The sequence below is a fragment of the Strix uralensis genome, chromosome 4 (genome assembly GCF_047716275.1).
Source record: "Strix uralensis isolate ZFMK-TIS-50842 chromosome 4, bStrUra1, whole genome shotgun sequence".
Lineage (NCBI taxonomy): Eukaryota > Metazoa > Chordata > Aves > Strigiformes > Strigidae > Strix > Strix uralensis.
The window spans coordinates 66,766,873-66,783,384 of record NC_133975.1 but is presented as its reverse complement, the minus strand read 5'-3'; the positions used below and the strand labels follow the sequence as shown (position 1 = coordinate 66,783,384).

General features: G+C 51.7%; 2 protein-coding genes across 5 annotated transcripts in view; one reads left to right on the top strand and one right to left on the bottom strand.

Annotated features, from left to right (window-relative positions):
- SEPTIN11 (septin 11) overlaps positions 1–6,809 on the bottom strand; it is a 59,394-nt gene extending 52,585 nt beyond the window's left edge. For all 4 annotated transcript variants that reach the window (XM_074867078.1, XM_074867077.1, XM_074867076.1 and 1 more), the window contains exon 1: positions 6,720–6,809. In XM_074867078.1, the coding sequence (XP_074723179.1) occupies positions 6,720–6,746 (27 nt within the window). In that variant the 5' untranslated portion in view covers positions 6,747–6,809. The remainder of the gene's footprint in view (positions 1–6,719) is intronic.
- A 5,086-nt stretch (positions 6,810–11,895) lies between these two features.
- On the top strand, positions 11,896–14,097 carry SOWAHB (sosondowah ankyrin repeat domain family member B). The gene has a single exon (XM_074865142.1). The coding sequence runs from the start codon at positions 11,953–11,955 to the stop codon at positions 14,095–14,097; it is 2,145 nt and encodes a 714-aa protein (XP_074721243.1). The 5' UTR covers positions 11,896–11,952.
- Positions 14,098–16,512: the final 2,415 nt, after the last annotated feature.

Genomic DNA, 16,512 nt, shown 5'->3' with positions numbered 1-16,512 from the left:
TGAGAATAAATGAGAACTCTTTTGGGTTATTTAATTCAGCAATTTCTGAAAATATTAGTCTTGACATTTCAAACTAGGAACAAAACAAAAAGGAAGACTATTGAAATATCATTAGCCATGTTGTTTGTAAGTTCATTCTGAAGATATCCAAGAAATTTAATTCTACCAATTAAAACAAAAGGAGACACAGACAAAAGAAAAATCTTTAATCATACGAAGAAGCAAGAAAAGGAAAATGCAACTGCATTCATGCACAACCTCTTTATTGGCAACCCTGTACATTTCTTACACACATCTGGAGGATGTGGGGTAATCCATGTTATTGCAGAGAGATGCCAAGAACCAGTGTCAATGATAACCAGATACTTTCACCTTTCCAGGTTGCACATTTCTTATTCCCAAGCCAGGCTGTTGCCTGCCAAATTTTGTCCCAGAAAAATAAACCCAGGACTGTCACTGTGATATTCTTCATTTATCTGAAAGCTGTCAAAAGCTCCTAGGCTGACTCAGACTGAAGTAGACGGGTTTTCATGGGGGCTGAAAGGAGATGATTTGTGTGCTTTGAAACGCAAAGATTTGGCTGTGGCTACAAGTGGGAACCTCTATCTGAAAGAATAAAAGCAGACTTGCAATTCGATCTCCATTGCAGTCTGTGCTCCTGTACTTCGCTGCAAATCAGTCACTGTGCGGCCCTGCAGAAGAGGGAAATACAAGCTCGGGCTGTCACCGAGCAAGCCAAGCAAGCTGTCTATCAAACTTGCTCCTCTCACACCTCAGTTTTCTTTACAGACAAAACCAAAGGCTGCCACCACAGACTCTCAGAAACTTAATTCAAGCCATGTTTATGTGCTTAAGCAAAGCATTTTGCACACTTGGTGCATTCAACACGTCTGGCAAATAGATTCTGTTGAGTCCCTTGCTTACACAGGACATCGTTTGTACTTTACTTTGCACCCAGTTAACTCTGCGGTGAAACACCCAGACTTTGAAGAACACCTTCAGATGCACAGACAGACCCAAACAGTCCTGCAAATCATTTACAAAGATCCCTCTCAGGATTCAAAACACTATTTCTCCGCTTCCACTCCCATCATGTGCGAGAGGTTAATATAATTTCTGAATGAAATACATGAGATGCATGCAGATTTCCAGAAATAATTCACATTAGAACTACTGCTGTGCACGGGGATCAGTTCGCAGGAGCCACTGGCAAAGTGGGCAACATCTGTGGCAAAACCAAAATGTTTCTAAAACAAGTCTTTTTCTATTAGCTTGTGCCAAGTATTCAGGACCAGATCTGGTAAAGAAATAACCCCCAATTACAGTACTTCAGTAACATACTTCCAGCAGCTAGATGTCATTTGAAAATAAATCTGGGATGCAGAAGTGGTAACAGAAAATCCAATTAGATAATAGAAAGATCTAAAGAAGCTATGAGCTGACATGGAAAAAACAAACAAACAAAAACAAACCCCAAAACCTGGTAGTTGTCTGCTCTTTGACATCACCTTATGTGGGATGCTACTAATGAAAACAAAAAGCCTAAGCCGGCAAGAAAAATATTCAGCTCCTCCATATTTTCAGCAACTTCAAAAGCTTTAATTGCAAACTCAGATCCTAAGGCTACTTAGCCACTTTTCTAAACACAGGCACAGTCTGTATTTTTAAATAAGGAGTCCCAAAGATAGCTCAAGACGTAAAAATTACCTAGCTCAGCAAAATAACTGTACTACTAGTGAAATGCAGTAATAGCCTTTGGACTATGTTTCATGCCAACAGTGGGTATCACTTATATTGGACAAGCAGAGAGTGCAGCCAGAGAGGGAAACCTTGCAGAAAGGCTGGGTATTGCTAATGGAAAACCACAGGGAGCTTTTCCTCCTTCTCACAGCTCTTTCTGCACCACCTCATGCAAGGCCAAGGGGGCCTTGCCTACACCCACATTAATCATACCTGCCCGAGCCGTGCATGAAAACAGCTCTGGTGACTCCTGCAAGTCCTGGCCCATGTATGTCTAAACCAGGCACCATGGCATAGAGGAGGGGAAAAGGCATCCAGAGGTAATGAAGCAGCCAGGAAAGAGCATCTCTTATTCCCATCTCACTGACCACATCACATAGCGGCATGCAAACTAGTACTTATGGGGAGAAAGAATAATATTTGGGGTAAATTTTTGTTACTACTGCTCTTAGCTAAGACAGCAAGACCCTGAACTTGGTTTTCTGTCTCTGATCTGGAGCATTATCCACTAGTATTAATGCTGAATGCTAACAGCACCATGGTGTTTGTCTGAACCATTATTACACATCATTTATTACAGTAGGCTGGAGAGCTGGTAGCTAGATAGTGCACCTAAAAAAAGCTTGAAGTACTACTGTGGGGCTTGTGTTGGTTTCTTTTTAAATGACATGGTTGCACCCAACTGTTCTAAGCTGAAACTGCTTCAGTATCTTTTCCTGCAAGAGCCACTGTAGCTTATGGGAGTGAAGCCTAGAGCCAAACCAAGCCAACAAAGAGGCTGGACAAGGCAGAAGTATTTGCCAAGCCAAGAGAAGACACTGTCCCCTCGGTATCTCTCCTGCAAAGCAAGCCACAAGGTACCGAGCAGCTCGTGCCCATGCTCTTGGCATCACCTCAAGAGGAAGAGGCATACAAAAGGCACAAAAGAAGCAACAACCCTCAAATCGCTCCAGAGGGGGCAGCCAGCCAGCAAAGCCACCTCTCTCCAGGGCTGCAAGGGTGGGAAGGGGACATATAAAACATGCCTCAGCTCTGAATAAATATTTTACTTCTCAGATTCACACTGCTTACTTAATCAATCCCCATCATTATTTCAGAGGCCCTACTCAGGACATTAAAATTGATTTCCTGTGATCTCATCTACACAAAATAAGGATTTTCCAAGTATCTCCATCAGATCCTGACTCCAGGTCAGCTCACACTGGAAAAGCTAGAGACCCTGAGTTTGTGGTGGGCTGAACACAGAACCTGCCCCATGAGTGAGGCTATGCTGAAAACAAGGCAAGGAGGAGGCAGGTTCCCACCATTGTTAACATCAACGGGAGCAACAAGAATTGTCTGAAAGAATTTCCTACTGCAAACAAGGCACTGAGGTGAATAAAGGAAATGAAGAGTTCACAAAATAAAATACAGTCTTGTGTGCACCGCCCAGGTCTGCTTCCCTAGCACAGGCAGCCGAGTCAGGCCAGGCCCAAAAAGCCACACTTCGCAGCTGAAAGCAGGCAAGGAAGCCAAAACCCATGCCCCTGGCCATCTCAGCAGCCCCAGAAGTGCCACCCAAGCCCACAATACTGCCAAGTCCACTGAGAGAAGAGTCCACAGGACCATGATGCTCCCCAGAGGATACTGGACAGCAGGGACAGCTCAGCCTCACAGTTAACTCAGAAAGCGACAAGCTGCAGAGCAGCCAGGGCACTGCTGACCTCTGCTTGGAGCATGATAATTCATTCCCTGCCCTGGGGTCCATCCCCAACCTGCCTCATCCCCAACCTCTCTCAGTCTCAGCTCTACACCTGCAACAGCTCTTCTCCCACCCCGTCACACCATCTTCAGAGAAGACGACCAGACACTCAGCTAGCAAGAGCACAGAAACACAGAGACAAAGCTGTATCCCCTTTCTTAGTGTTCATCTCATTGTCTAAAATCAGAGGTCATGGTTGCCCTTCTCCACCCACCAACACACATGGATGTGGCTTTCCAAGGTGCCACCCCACAGCTCTTGCTGACCTCAGTGGGTCTCGATAGATCTGCTGCTCAGAGGAAGACAAAGCACAGAGTCTTCAGCTCCATTGGCCCCATTCTACCTTCTTGCCTCTTTCATTTCCTCCCCTCCATGGAAACTGGCAGTCTCTCATTATCAAGTATTTTTAAAGCAGATGGAAGAATACATTGTGTCATTTTAATCTCCCAGAGAATGTTTTCTATGGTTCCCATCTAAAATCTGTATTCCAGCTTCGTTTTCCATCAATTTTTGTTTGACTTGGACAGGAGTATACATTAGTGTATACACGGGAGTAAACGTTAGTTTTGCTCCTTTAACCAGACCAAGCTATGATTCTGTAAACACTTAGGATCAACAAATAAAGAAAATGGTTGGGAGGCCAGAGCCCTCTTCTATGCTCTGAACTACTAAGAAACCATCCAGCCCAGGTCAAGATGCTGGGAATTACCCCAGGACAAGGAAGAGGGTCCCTCATCTAGCACATCTCAACAGTTTCCAGACTGGAAGTGGCTTATCTTACACTGAGCCCAGATGACCATATGCATCCTTCCACCCTGATGTATGTTTAAGCATATGCATGGCTTTCATCAGCTGAGAGGTCCCATGGCAGCTCCTGGCACCAACCCTGCCAAAACTTCGCTTATGCATGCCTTTACATTTACATACCAAGATCAGTCTCTATTAAGCCAAATGAAATTACATGCAGTGCATTACACATGTGCCTTCACATCTGTGGGATCAGGGCCTTAAAATGAAAGCCGCCCATGCTACCAAAACACGCCCTGCTCAGCTACAATTAAACACAGACACTTCAGAGCAGTTCGCTGCAGTTATTTTTTATGCATGCTTTTACAATTAACATAATGTCATATCCTGCCAGGATGTAGAAGGTTGTGACTCAGGAATGTTATCATAGTTTTAAGTCAAACTGACTCGCTTTTTGTTTCATTCCTTTTCTTTCCCCATTCCTTTAATTCTACCCCCATACTCCCTCCAACAAGATGCATACCACTCAGGGCCCTTATAAAATATGATTATGATGTTGGAAGCTTGATAGGCAAATGTTCATCAGCCTTGTCTTGCTCTACCATATAATTAACTATTTCTACAAACTCCCTACCATCCCCCCAGCAACACAACAGCAGCATGCAAAGTGGTAGCAGAGAGGGTTAGATAAGAAGGTATACCAGACAAAACGCCCCCAACATCTACTGAATACCAGCCCGCTGTCCTTTCTTCTCTTATCACCCCAAGATAAACAATTCTTTTCTCCAAAAAGCATCGATTCTGGAGGATGAAAGCTCTGCCCACCAGCTGCTTACAAGGAAGCTGACTGCCCTCATCCTTCCCTCTCCCACACTCACATGCTTCTCACCCTGAAGGATGCTTTATTCTGCAGTCAGTCCCACTGGACTGGACGCAGCAACAGACACATGAATTTAGTTTAACTGGTGTGAAGTCCTCTGTGGATGCTCTTTTGGGTTTGCTCATAAACTTCAATCAACCAAAAATGTGAGAGGCTGAGTAGTGGCATCAGTTTAATATAATGACAGAAAACTAAAGCAAAAGACATACACAAGAATGAACGGCAATCGCATCATTCAATAAGCCACGTTTCTGAGCCTATTCATGTTGAGAGGTTGCTACTCTACACAAAGCAAAGCGGTTCTGCTGGGCAATACCCTTCAGCCTGCCCTAAAAACCAGCTGAAGTAGTGACTTCAATTCATCTTCTTACACTGAGAGACAAACTTCAATTTCCAAGCATGCTTTAGACCTTAAGATCAAGGAATCATTTCAGAAGAAGCTTTACAAACAGTTGGTACAATTTATAGGTATTCTGTTGACAAACATCAGCTCTTATTTTGCTTAGCAGCTTAACTTCCCCACCTCCAGTAACACCATTAACCCCATCTTCATACATTTGCTTTGCCACATCAGAGAAACAATACAGCCCTGCAGATCCATAAGTGCATGCTAAAAGAAGCTGTCTCAGCCTGGTCACATCTTGAACACAGACCATTCTCTTATTATGAGAAGAAGCCACATTCAAGTCCTCTGCTTGTGGGCAACATCTGTTTTACTCCCAAGCACTGAAAAAGTTACTGGGAAGTCGGTCAAGTCTCTCTCCCCCCCACGATCAGTGATGCACAAAAGTGCATTCAGCCTGGTCATGGTGGAGTTTCATTCACGTTTCTGCAAGCTGGATGAGAAACTTTTTTTTTTTTTTTCGGGAACAGCATCTGTTAGTTTTTGTGGGTTTGAGTTTTGGTGTGGTTTTTTTTTGTTTTTCCCTTTCTCTCTGTAAAGGGGAAATCTTTTGTCTTTCTCAACATGGATGTAGAAAACTCCCGGCACCACACCCCCAGCAAAACAGTCACGCTGGAAGATGCAAAACACGCGTGCCCCTCGGAAGACTTTCACGCCGGGATTTCCATGACTGTTTCCCGGCGCAGCCCAGCGCCCAAAGCCTCTCCCCAGGGGCTGCGGGCCCTTCCCCGCCCGCCCGGCTGCCCACCCACTACGAGACACAGCCCTCCCCACTCCCAAGTTTTCCCATCCGCGGGAACGGCGAGGCAGAAACACTCGCGGCAAGCCACCAAAGGCGGCCCCAGCCCCGGCGGGGACAGCCCGGGGACCGCCCCTGGTGTCTCCCCGCCGCCCCGCGCGGCTCAAAGCGAAGGGCTCCGGCAGGAGCTGCCCGGCCCCGCTGCAACAAAGAGCCGCGGCCCCAAACCGGGGCGAAAAAGTTTTGCGCGGGTCCTCACCCCCGGCCCCGGCCCCGGGCAGAGGCGCCGCGGCGAGCCCGCCCCCCCCTCCAGCATCGCACCCCCGTGACCCTCCCCGTTACACCCCGGGCGCTGCCCCCTCCGATCCCCGGCACGCATCCCCGGCACCGCACTCGGGCAATTCGCCGTCAGCACCGCGCCCCCGGCACGGCTGGGCCCGGCCCGGCCCCCCGCCGTCCCCGCACCCACCGCCGGTCTCCCCACGGCCACGGCCATCGCGGTTGCAGTGCGCTGCGCTCCCCGGCCCGCCGCCGCCTCTGCGCTGGCTGCTAGGACTGCAACATGGCCACCCGGCGGGGAGGGCCCATGCGCAATGCAAAGGGGCCGGGCGGCGAGGCGGGACCCCCCCGGCCCTCCCCCGGGGAGCGCGGGAGGGCGGCGCCGGCCCGGCCCGCTGCAGCCCCGCGACCGCCCGGGGAACCCCGAAAGGAGGCTGGAGCCGCGGGGGGCTGTCCCGGGACTGCGTCCAATCCCCAGCAGTAATTGCAGTTAATCCCTCTCCCGGCGAGCCCCGCTGGCCTGGGGAGGGGGAGCTCGGCCTGCTCCCTGCCCGCCCCCTCGTACCCAGCCCCTTCACCCGAAAGGGGCACCCTGCGACCCGCCCCGCAGCCATGGGTTGACAGCCGAAAGCCGAGAGACCCATCTGCTCCAGCGGCTCTTGCAAAGAGATGGCCAAGCAAGCGACTGGCAAGGTCCTCCTACTACCAGTTTGGTTAAGAAGGAGGATGGGGATTCGGCAAAGAGAGCTTTATAACGGAGAGTCAGACAGGAGCTCCCCCAGCTGGGGCTGTTTGCCAACAGGAGCCCCTAACGCCCTCGTATAATGAGGCAGAGGGCAAAACCAGCCACCTCATTGCTCTTGTTTCTCCGAGCTCTTCACTCTTGCCAAACACACCCCTGGTCCGTTTCATAACAAACTGGGTATACCTAACAACAGCCACAGTGGCCAATTGCTCTCCCACTCCAGTAAGGGATTTCCAGGGATGAAGCAAATCACAGCTGGCAAAATGCTTAACATCCCCATGTTCAGCATGATACCCCTTTACCTGCAAAGGCAGGAATCTTAGGGCTAAACTCACCACACCTCCTTGTGAGTCTTCAAGGCAGCAAGGAAGGGCGGGCCCTGCTGGGCCAGGTCCTGCAGTGTTCCACAAGGCATAAAACCCCAAAAGCCTATGAAAGACAGAGACCTGATTTGCCACAGATGAAGGACATGGTGAATTACAGACATATGAGAGCTACCCCCCTATGTGAACATCCAAGAATCAAACCAGAAAAGCCACAAGGATAAAAGCTGAGAGCACCTCCTACAACTAAATGGCCCAGGGTAGTAAATAAACAGACCTCAGCTGTACACTTACCCTTGTACACCCTTCAACCTAAAGCTTTTACCTTTTCATTCCAAAAGCCATTTTTTACCACTATGAAGAAACACGTCACTGTTTATAGAGGACTACAAAGTGCAGGTTCTTCCTTCCTGCAGCTCTTTTTATCATGTTTTGAAGGACTTGAGAGCCGGTATTTGAGAGTGGTCACCCATGCCTGCTCCCACAGCCCCCAGACTGAACAGGAACCGAAGGAAGCAGAGGAGCAGTTCCCGGCACTGCTCCTCACCTGGGGCTGAGGATTCGCCCCTGCGGCAGCAGCCCTTAACTAGGCACAGTGCAGCCACCATTAGCAAAGCTGCCACACCAAAAAACCCTAATGGGGTTTCTACCAGTACAATTTTGCAAGCATAGTTGACGCGGTGCTTTTATTACACTAATGTGTTAGGCGTTACTGATGATATTCCAGGGAGGCTGCTATATTAAACTCGTGTTCTTGCTCTTGTAGCAAATTCCTCCTGGGTGCATGGCTCCAGGTGAGGAGGTGCTGAGCGTGCCTGTACTGGGAAATGTGCTCGGACCAGCGCAGCCTCTAGTGGAAACCTGATGATCATATCTAAAGAGTTGCCCTCGTTGAACCTGTGGGTGAGGCATGTGTGATACTCCTGCCTCAGTGTAACCTAACTAACGCAAAGATCTTCTGCCTTTGCAAAACCCTGATGTGATTCACTGAGTCCTTCCTTGGCCTGAAGCTGGGAGAGCTGTGGCCGAGTTTTCTCCACAATACTCATGCATACAGACCTTCCTGGGTATGGCTGTTCACGCTGAAAAAGTAGGGGGGGGGGGGGGGGGGGGGGAAATCAAGATAAAGAAATATTCTGCAATCTTTCTCCATCTCAGCTAGTGTAGTTCCTTGCATTCCTGATGTTCAACAAACACAAGCAGATCCCTCGCTCCTGGAAGTTTCATAAGTGCTGCTAACAAATCAGTACCCATGCAAAGACAATTATCAGTCCCTCATTGCAGAGACCCTGCAGGAACTGTTTCCATTTCTCCAAAGCTGTTTTGCATCATTTTGCAGATATGGCACATCAATGCTTTAATTACCTTTTGTGCCAGCTGCAACAAATCAGCTCATTTCTCAGATCATATGAGATGACAAAATACACATGCAGACGCAGAACTTGGGTTAACTTACCTCTTGTTTAAAAACAAACACAGGTATATAGCTCCCTAAAGGCAACATCTTCTTGCACAACAATAGGAAGCTACAAGACTAAGTGGTGGGCTTATTTTTTTTAAATGTTGAAGTAATGCTTGATCATGCCTCCATTTTGTGATTAGCACTACTCACAACTTACACAAATTTCACCCAAATAATCAAGAGATCTGCTGTGTCCAGAACTCCCAAAGAGGGAGAGACTGGGGTAAATTCAGCCATTCTGAAGACTCCTACCCACAACCAAAAGTGACCAATTTGCAGACAGGATAAATCATTAGAGCATAAGGGGAAACAAGAGTCTCTTTAAACCTCTTAGCATGAAGCAGGCAATAAAGCAACTCCAGGTAGCAGGGCTGTGCTTCTCCTTGCCTGCATGCAGCATTATACCCCCTTAATCCCAAAATGTGATTTGCAGCTCAGGCTGTAACGGAGAGGTGTGTGATTCAGAGGCAGGCCAAATGCTGGCAATGTGAGCTACTCTTTCAGCAGACTTCTGCATGTGCCTACAGTCAACAGACAGCCATAACCAAACAGGTTACAACCAACTGCCATATTACTGTTTGTCATCTGAGCTACCCAGTAAGCCAGTAGTGACTGTCAAGTGAGATGCGTTAGTTTAACTCATTTCACTTGAACAAGCTCAGGAAGGCTTTTCCAACCTCAGCAATGCAGAAGCATCAGCATTCAGCACCAGTCTCAGTCCTGCAGATAATTCAGCAGTCACTTCATGTTACTTGAGTGTGTTTCACTAACTTCAAGAAAAAAGTTTACATTTCTCAGTAGAAAAACCTCTAGTTTTTTAGTCAAAGCTAAGCTTATAGTAAGCAAGATAATATCTCCAAGAGTGTGTAAATGAAAATAGAATATTATGGAAAGCCTCCTGCTTACACCTTAGTCCATTAAACCAAACCAACAGTTCTGAAGTAGTGTTGTCATTTACCACTGTTATTTACTTGGATTTTTTATCTTCACAATCTACCTCCTCTCTTCTTTGTGATCACAATTATATCATTATGCTCCATTCATTTAATCTCAACCGCTTCTCCTGAGTGTGCTGCTATCAAACACAGAGTTATGACTGCAATTCAGGGCTCATCAGAAGAAGAGGGAGAAAGGTATTTATGTCTTGAAGAACTGTACCAAAAGCGAGTGCAAAATGATAAAATATTAACATGAGCCTTACCCTCTTCCCAGTGCCTGTACCCTACTCGGGTGAACACCACTGATGGGATGTAGCCACACTCTCCTACAATATACACCACGGGGAAATCCAAAAGCAAGATGTAGCAGAGCATGTAGCACAGTTTCTCTTGCTGTGCCACCCAAGCAACCCAAATCTTGGCACACTGGAAGAGGTTTCTGATACATTGCCTAAACTGTAACTTCTGACCTAGAAACTTTACAGTTTCTTTTAGGGCTGCTCCCACCACTCCAGATGTTACAGTTAAGCAGTCCTGCAGCTCCACGGGGCAATGTATCCTGCAAACTGGCAAGATAATTTACTGTGGCAGAAACAAACAGTTCAGAGTCAGCATTCCGAAAGCACGGGCCTGTGTAAGTTTGCTTACCTGAGAGCAACACTGCCACACACATCCACTCTTACACGTGTTTGCAGGGTCTGAACCTTAAAAGTTATCCTAAGGTTTTGTGTTATCTAAACAGAAATCACCAAGCTGTACACACCATCTATTGCAATCTCTGCCTGGGGTTTGTGAAGGTTGCATACACTTCTGGGTTTGCAGTGGGCTGGAGGATATTCCAGCTGCCTAGATGACAGGCAGCTAAAAATATTTATGGATACCCAGGAGCCTGCAGTAGAGATGATTTCTGGAGCGTGACTTAGGGCCTGATCCAGACCTCTTTAAAGCCAGTGAGCCTATAATTGAACTCAGTCCTTCCGTGCCCCTGTTCCTTGACCTTAAGACAGAAAAAGCAGCACACCATCTCTCCCACACTTTCCACCCACTATTCACTCCCCAAACTCCTTGGGGCAGGCGCTGTTATTTGTTTGGTGTATACAGGGCACAGTTGCCCACTGGGGCACTGATCTTATCCATCCCTCAGAGCTGTAATGTACACACTCGTGATAATCGCATTAGCAACACAGAACAACATCAGATCCCCACTCCAGCACATGTGTCCAGCCTACCTCAGCCACACGGTGAATACAGAGATGACAGGAGATATAACTGAACTTTAGCACTCTTGGTATTTGTGTGTGGTTGTTGTACCTGGGTACAATCCCACACATGTGCAATATCAGCTACCCTGAACCACATCACATTCACATATCTTTATTGCCAGTTTTCCTAAGCCACAGAATCACAGAGCGATTCAGGTTGGAAGGCACCTCTGGAGATGGCCTGGTCGAGCCCTTGCTCAGGCAGGGTCACAGAGATCAGGATTGCATCCAGTGCAGCTCTGAATGTCCCTGAGGGTGGAGACCACAGCCTCTCCAGGCAACCTGCTCCAGTCCTTGACCACCCCCACTGTCAGAGTGGTGGTTGGATTTTCTTGCATTTCAATTTGTGCCCATCGTCTCCCTGACATAACGACCGATAAAGCGCTCCTTCTCCTCACCACATGCCAGCAAATTAGACCCGCACTTCTAAGAGCACTAGCAGGCTCCTCCACCTCCTCAACCCTGCTTCTCTCCTTCACCGCCGCCGTTTCTCACCGCTGTCACCCCAACCACGCAGCCCCACGGGCCGCCACCCCGGGCAAAGGCACCCGGGGGGTGGCGGCCCGGCTGCGAAGGAGGAGGAGAGGAGGAGGAGGCGCAGAAGCTCGGCGCGGCAGGAGGCGGGTTTACCCTGGGTGCAGCGCCGAGCACCGACGTGCAGCAGGGAGCACCGAGAGCCGGCTGGCCCGGAGCATGGCGCGGGAGCTGAGCCAGGAGGCCGTGCTGGACTTCCTCTGCGGGGCCGGGGGCCGAGCCCCCAACACGGCGCTGCTCCGCCACTTCCAGCGCTTCCTCCGCGACCCGGCGCTGACGGAGCAGCAGCGGCAGGAGCGCCGCGAATACTTCAAGAGCCTCGTCAACTCCCTGGCCACCGTCCACCCCGCCGCCGCCCCCGGCGCCTCCAAGGACATCGTCCTCCGCCGCAGGTACCGCGACCTCCTCGACGAGGAGCTGCCGCCGCCGGAGGAAGAACAGCACGAGCAGAAGAAAGAGAAGGAACCGCCGCCCCGACGCGACCCCGACCGGCGGCGCAGCCCCCCGGGGGAGGCGGCGGCCAAGGGGCGGCCCGGCGGGGGGCAGCCCCCGAGGGCCGCCGCGGCGGGGGGCTGCGCCGCCCAGGGCCGCGGCGGACCCTGCTGCGAGTGCCGCCGGGCTCGCCGCGCTGCCGCCGCCGCCCCCCCGCCGTGTCCCGGGGCGCCGCCCCCCGCCAGCCCGCCCGGCTCCCGCTCCCCGCCGCCGCCCCCCGCCCAGCCGCCCCCGTACCGGACCCAGCCGCTGTCCTCGGGCCCCTGGGCGCTTCACGCCGCCGGGCCACCGCGCTCCCGGCCCCCGGCGTTGCCGTCGGGTCCTGGGGCGCCGACCCCCGCCGGGCCGCCCCCCCACCGGCCGCCCCGGTGCCGGTCCCCACCGCTGCCTCCCACGGGCTCAGCCCCGTTCGGGTCTTTGCCATCACAACGCCCTGGAGGGCGGCCCCCAACCCAGTCCCTGTCCCCGCCATCGGGCCCCGGGGTGCTGCCCCCTGACAGGCTGCCACAGCCCCGCTCTCGGCCACAGCCCCCCGCATGGGTGCTCCTACTGAAGGCCCCACCGCCCTCAGCAGGCCCAGGGGGGCGGCCCCCCACCGGACCATCCCAGCCCCCACTGCTGTCATCGGGCTCCAAGGTGCTCCCCACCGAGTCCCCCCCATCTCGGGCGCTGCCGTTGCTGTCCACCCCGGGGGGGTTGCCGCTGTCCCGGTCCCTGCAGGTGCTCCCCACCACCCCCTCCCCATCCTCACCGCTTTTATCGGGCCCAGGCATGCCACCCTCCACCAGGCTGTTCCCATCACAGTCCCGGTCCCTGCAGCAGCTCCCCACCAGGCCATCCCCATCCCTGCCAAGGGGATCCCAGGTACTGGCCCCCAACGGACCAACCCAACCTCGAGTCCTGCAGCTGTACCCAAACCAAACCCTGCCACTGCTGTCAGGTCCTGGAGTGCTGCCCCCCACCAGGCCACCCCCATCCCAATCCCCACCGCTGCCCCCTACCCAGCCACCCCCTGCCAGGCCACCCCCATCCCAGTCCTTGCTGCCAGCACAGGGCCCCACAGGGCCCCAAGCCCCAGAGAGCAGCGCCCCAGCACCCCCGCCTGTCTTCAGGAGCATCAGATGCCAGCTTGCTCTGTTGGAGGCACAGGGCGTCCCCCCATCGCTGCCAGATGACTGTGGGCGGCAGCCCCGCACCGTGTCCTCCAAGAGCTCCCCTAGGCATGTCCCAAGCCGAAGGCTGTTGGTGCCACTGGGGCAGCGGGAGCACGCCTGGCTGGTGGCAGTGTCAGCAGGGTGCTGGGCTCAGGTTCGGGGGCTCTTTCTGGAAGATCCAGAGCTGGCCCTGCAGCGGGACTTCATGTCAGGCTTCACGGTCCTTCACTGGCTGGCCAAGCACGGCGATGGGCCAGGCCTGCAGGAGCTGGCAGCAGCAGCACAGCAGGCTGGGCTGGCCCTGGACGTGGATGCCCGCTCAGGCTGTGGGTACACTCCGCTGCACCTGGCTGCCATCCACGGCCACCAGCTTGTCATCAAGGTGCTGGTGCTGCAGCTGGGGTGCCAGGTACAGGTGCGGGACAGCAGTGGGCGCCGGCCCTGGGAGTACCTGGGCAGCTCCACCTCAGGGGAGATCTGGCAGCTCCTGGAGGCACCCCGTGGCACGATTATGTTCCCCACGCAGCCCCTGGCTTGCAGCGTGTCCTCTGTCAGCAAGGTCTCACCGTCCACTGGCAGGGCAGCACTGCCTGCCTGCCTCAGGCCACAGCACAGCCATGGGGCAGCATCCCGCCACACCGGCATCAAGAGTGACTGAGAGACAGCTCCCTGGCATCCCCAGCCAGTGGAGATGGGACCTTGGTGGCCATCCCTCAAGAGGAAGCCAGGCAGGCAGAAAAAAGCTGTGAAACAGATCGAACCTACTGAAGAATGTACTTTTAAATTAATGCAATGAACTGTTGTCTGAGCCTCTCTGCCCTTCCTCCCATTTCTTGCTTTTCTACCAGTGAGAGGATGCAACAACTCTGCTGGAAGCAGATCTGAACCCTTGGTACACAAGTCCTGTGCACCCCACAGGGCAGGCACCAACTGCTGGGTGCAGCCACAGTCACCAGCACTGGTGGGACCATGGGTCTGGGGTCTCAGACTTCCAGGTGAAGCACACCGCCTGGCCCCAGCCAGGGCTGAGTGCTTGCTTCTGCTTACGGCGACAGATTGGTTTTGGTCCCGGGGTTTGCAAAACACTTGCTCACACCACCTAAATTCTGGGGAGCAGCTAAAACTGCGTCTCTTTTTAATCCCAGCAGATTAAGGATGAGTCCCACTTTTAAAAATGCAGCTGATCACGGTCCAGCCTTCCAGCAAGAGTTCTCAGAGAGGGACTGGCTGTGGCAGAGGGTGACAGCTGGAGAGCCCTGAGTAGAGGAGGGTGTAACACACCCACCCCATTTCTCAGCCCTCCTTGCCCACCAGTCCATGCAGAAAGGAATGCAGAGCAGCTCTGCAGCCCTGCTCCTCCCCAGGACTGCCCCGGGCTGCCCGGCAGCACCGATACTGTTCCCTCCTTCCCTCACACCGCAGGACTGGGAAGTGGTACCCACCTTGTGGCTAGAGCCCCGTTCCCACGCCTGGGGACAGAAAGCGTGGCTGCAGGAATCTGTGTTGGGCAGAAAAGCTGTGCTGTGGTACAGTTCCCAAGCTTGCAGGTGGCAGGCAGTTTCATAACCAGAGCTGCATTTCCCCAGAGACCCCAACCCTAAGTTGCCTCATAGCTTTTTCTGTGATGGGAGTGGGTGGGACTGGGGGTCCAGGTGCAGGGAAGAGGTGTCCAGTACAGTCATTTCTGAGAGTTTACAAACAACAAGCTGGCTTTAGGAATCTCACTGGATTATGTGGGTCCTATAATGCTCTCTGATTTAGCATAAATAAGCTTCTGAACAGTCAAAAAATGCACCAAATTCATCTTGCACCTAATCTGGCTCTCCTATAGATCCCTTATGAAGGCAGGAAGAGAGCTAAGATACGTGAGATGGGATACATCACTGCCTGGTTGATGCTCCTGCTGCTGGGTGACCCCATATATAGCACCAATGGGTGTCAGTGCTTGAGAAACTAGGGCTGCCAGCTCTGCTCCAGCAGGACACTTTGGGGCAGACCAGTGCAGTAGGTGGGACTGCTCATGTATTTGAGGCATGTGCCTAAATGCCTGCAGTTTCGGGGAGGAACGGGAATCAGGGCAGCAGAACCTGACCATTGCATAACACGCATGCTGGGGAATGCCTCAAGTCCTTGCTCAAGCAGTAATTGAGGTCTCCGCTTTGCTTGGGGTTTATTTGAGGGAGGAACTCCTTCCTGCAGAAGGTAAAATACTCTGCCTGATTCTGTGGCCACAAAAGGTTGTGCCCTTTTCCCAGGCTGGTTTTCTCCTTTTACAGGGGAAAGAGCTCAGTAAACCAAGGCAGTGTCCTGTGAATGACCATTCCTCTCTGAGAGGACAACACAAGCTTGAACTCATAAGAAATTAAACTCTCATGTGGCATCTGAGCCATTGGCATAGACAGCTGGAGGACCCCCCAAGGCTTCCCCACAGCAGGAGGAATCCTATGTACATCCCTTCCCCATATATCCAGCTAGGGGTTATAGTCTAGATCAGCAACAACATGCAAAGAGGATTGCCCAGTAAAACACTGAAGTAATTTCCACCACATTCAGAACCAGCATCACAATTCACATTATGCACCAGGCTCTCTTGGGAAGGGGCTCACTAAAGCCTTCCATGAGCCTCTGCTAGAAGCTCTTAAAAGCAACTTGTTGACAGGGGATATCAAGGATGCCACCAGAGCCTTCGTGTACAGTGAGCTTCAGGGAAGAAACCCCAAATGAAAGAAGTTTATGAGCTGACTCAAGCTGTTCAGTGGGGAGCATACTTCTGCTCCAGAGCCATCTACAGCTTCCAAGAATAAGGTTTTCCCCTTACAGTCTCCAGTGTTGCTAAGACAAAGACTGAGGACAGTGCTACCTGGGGATTCTCATTTTACAGACTTTCCATGACCTTTCTCCATGACGCAAATCTAAGTAGTGCTTTTTTTGTTCTTCATGCTGTTGCAGACCTTGTCTGTCATCTTTTTCAGAGCATTTTCTCTCCCTAGCAGTATTGAGTTCAGCAGTCCAACAAGAAGTTGTGAGATAATTGTGACCACTGTTTTCTTGCCTGTTGAGGTGACACAGACAA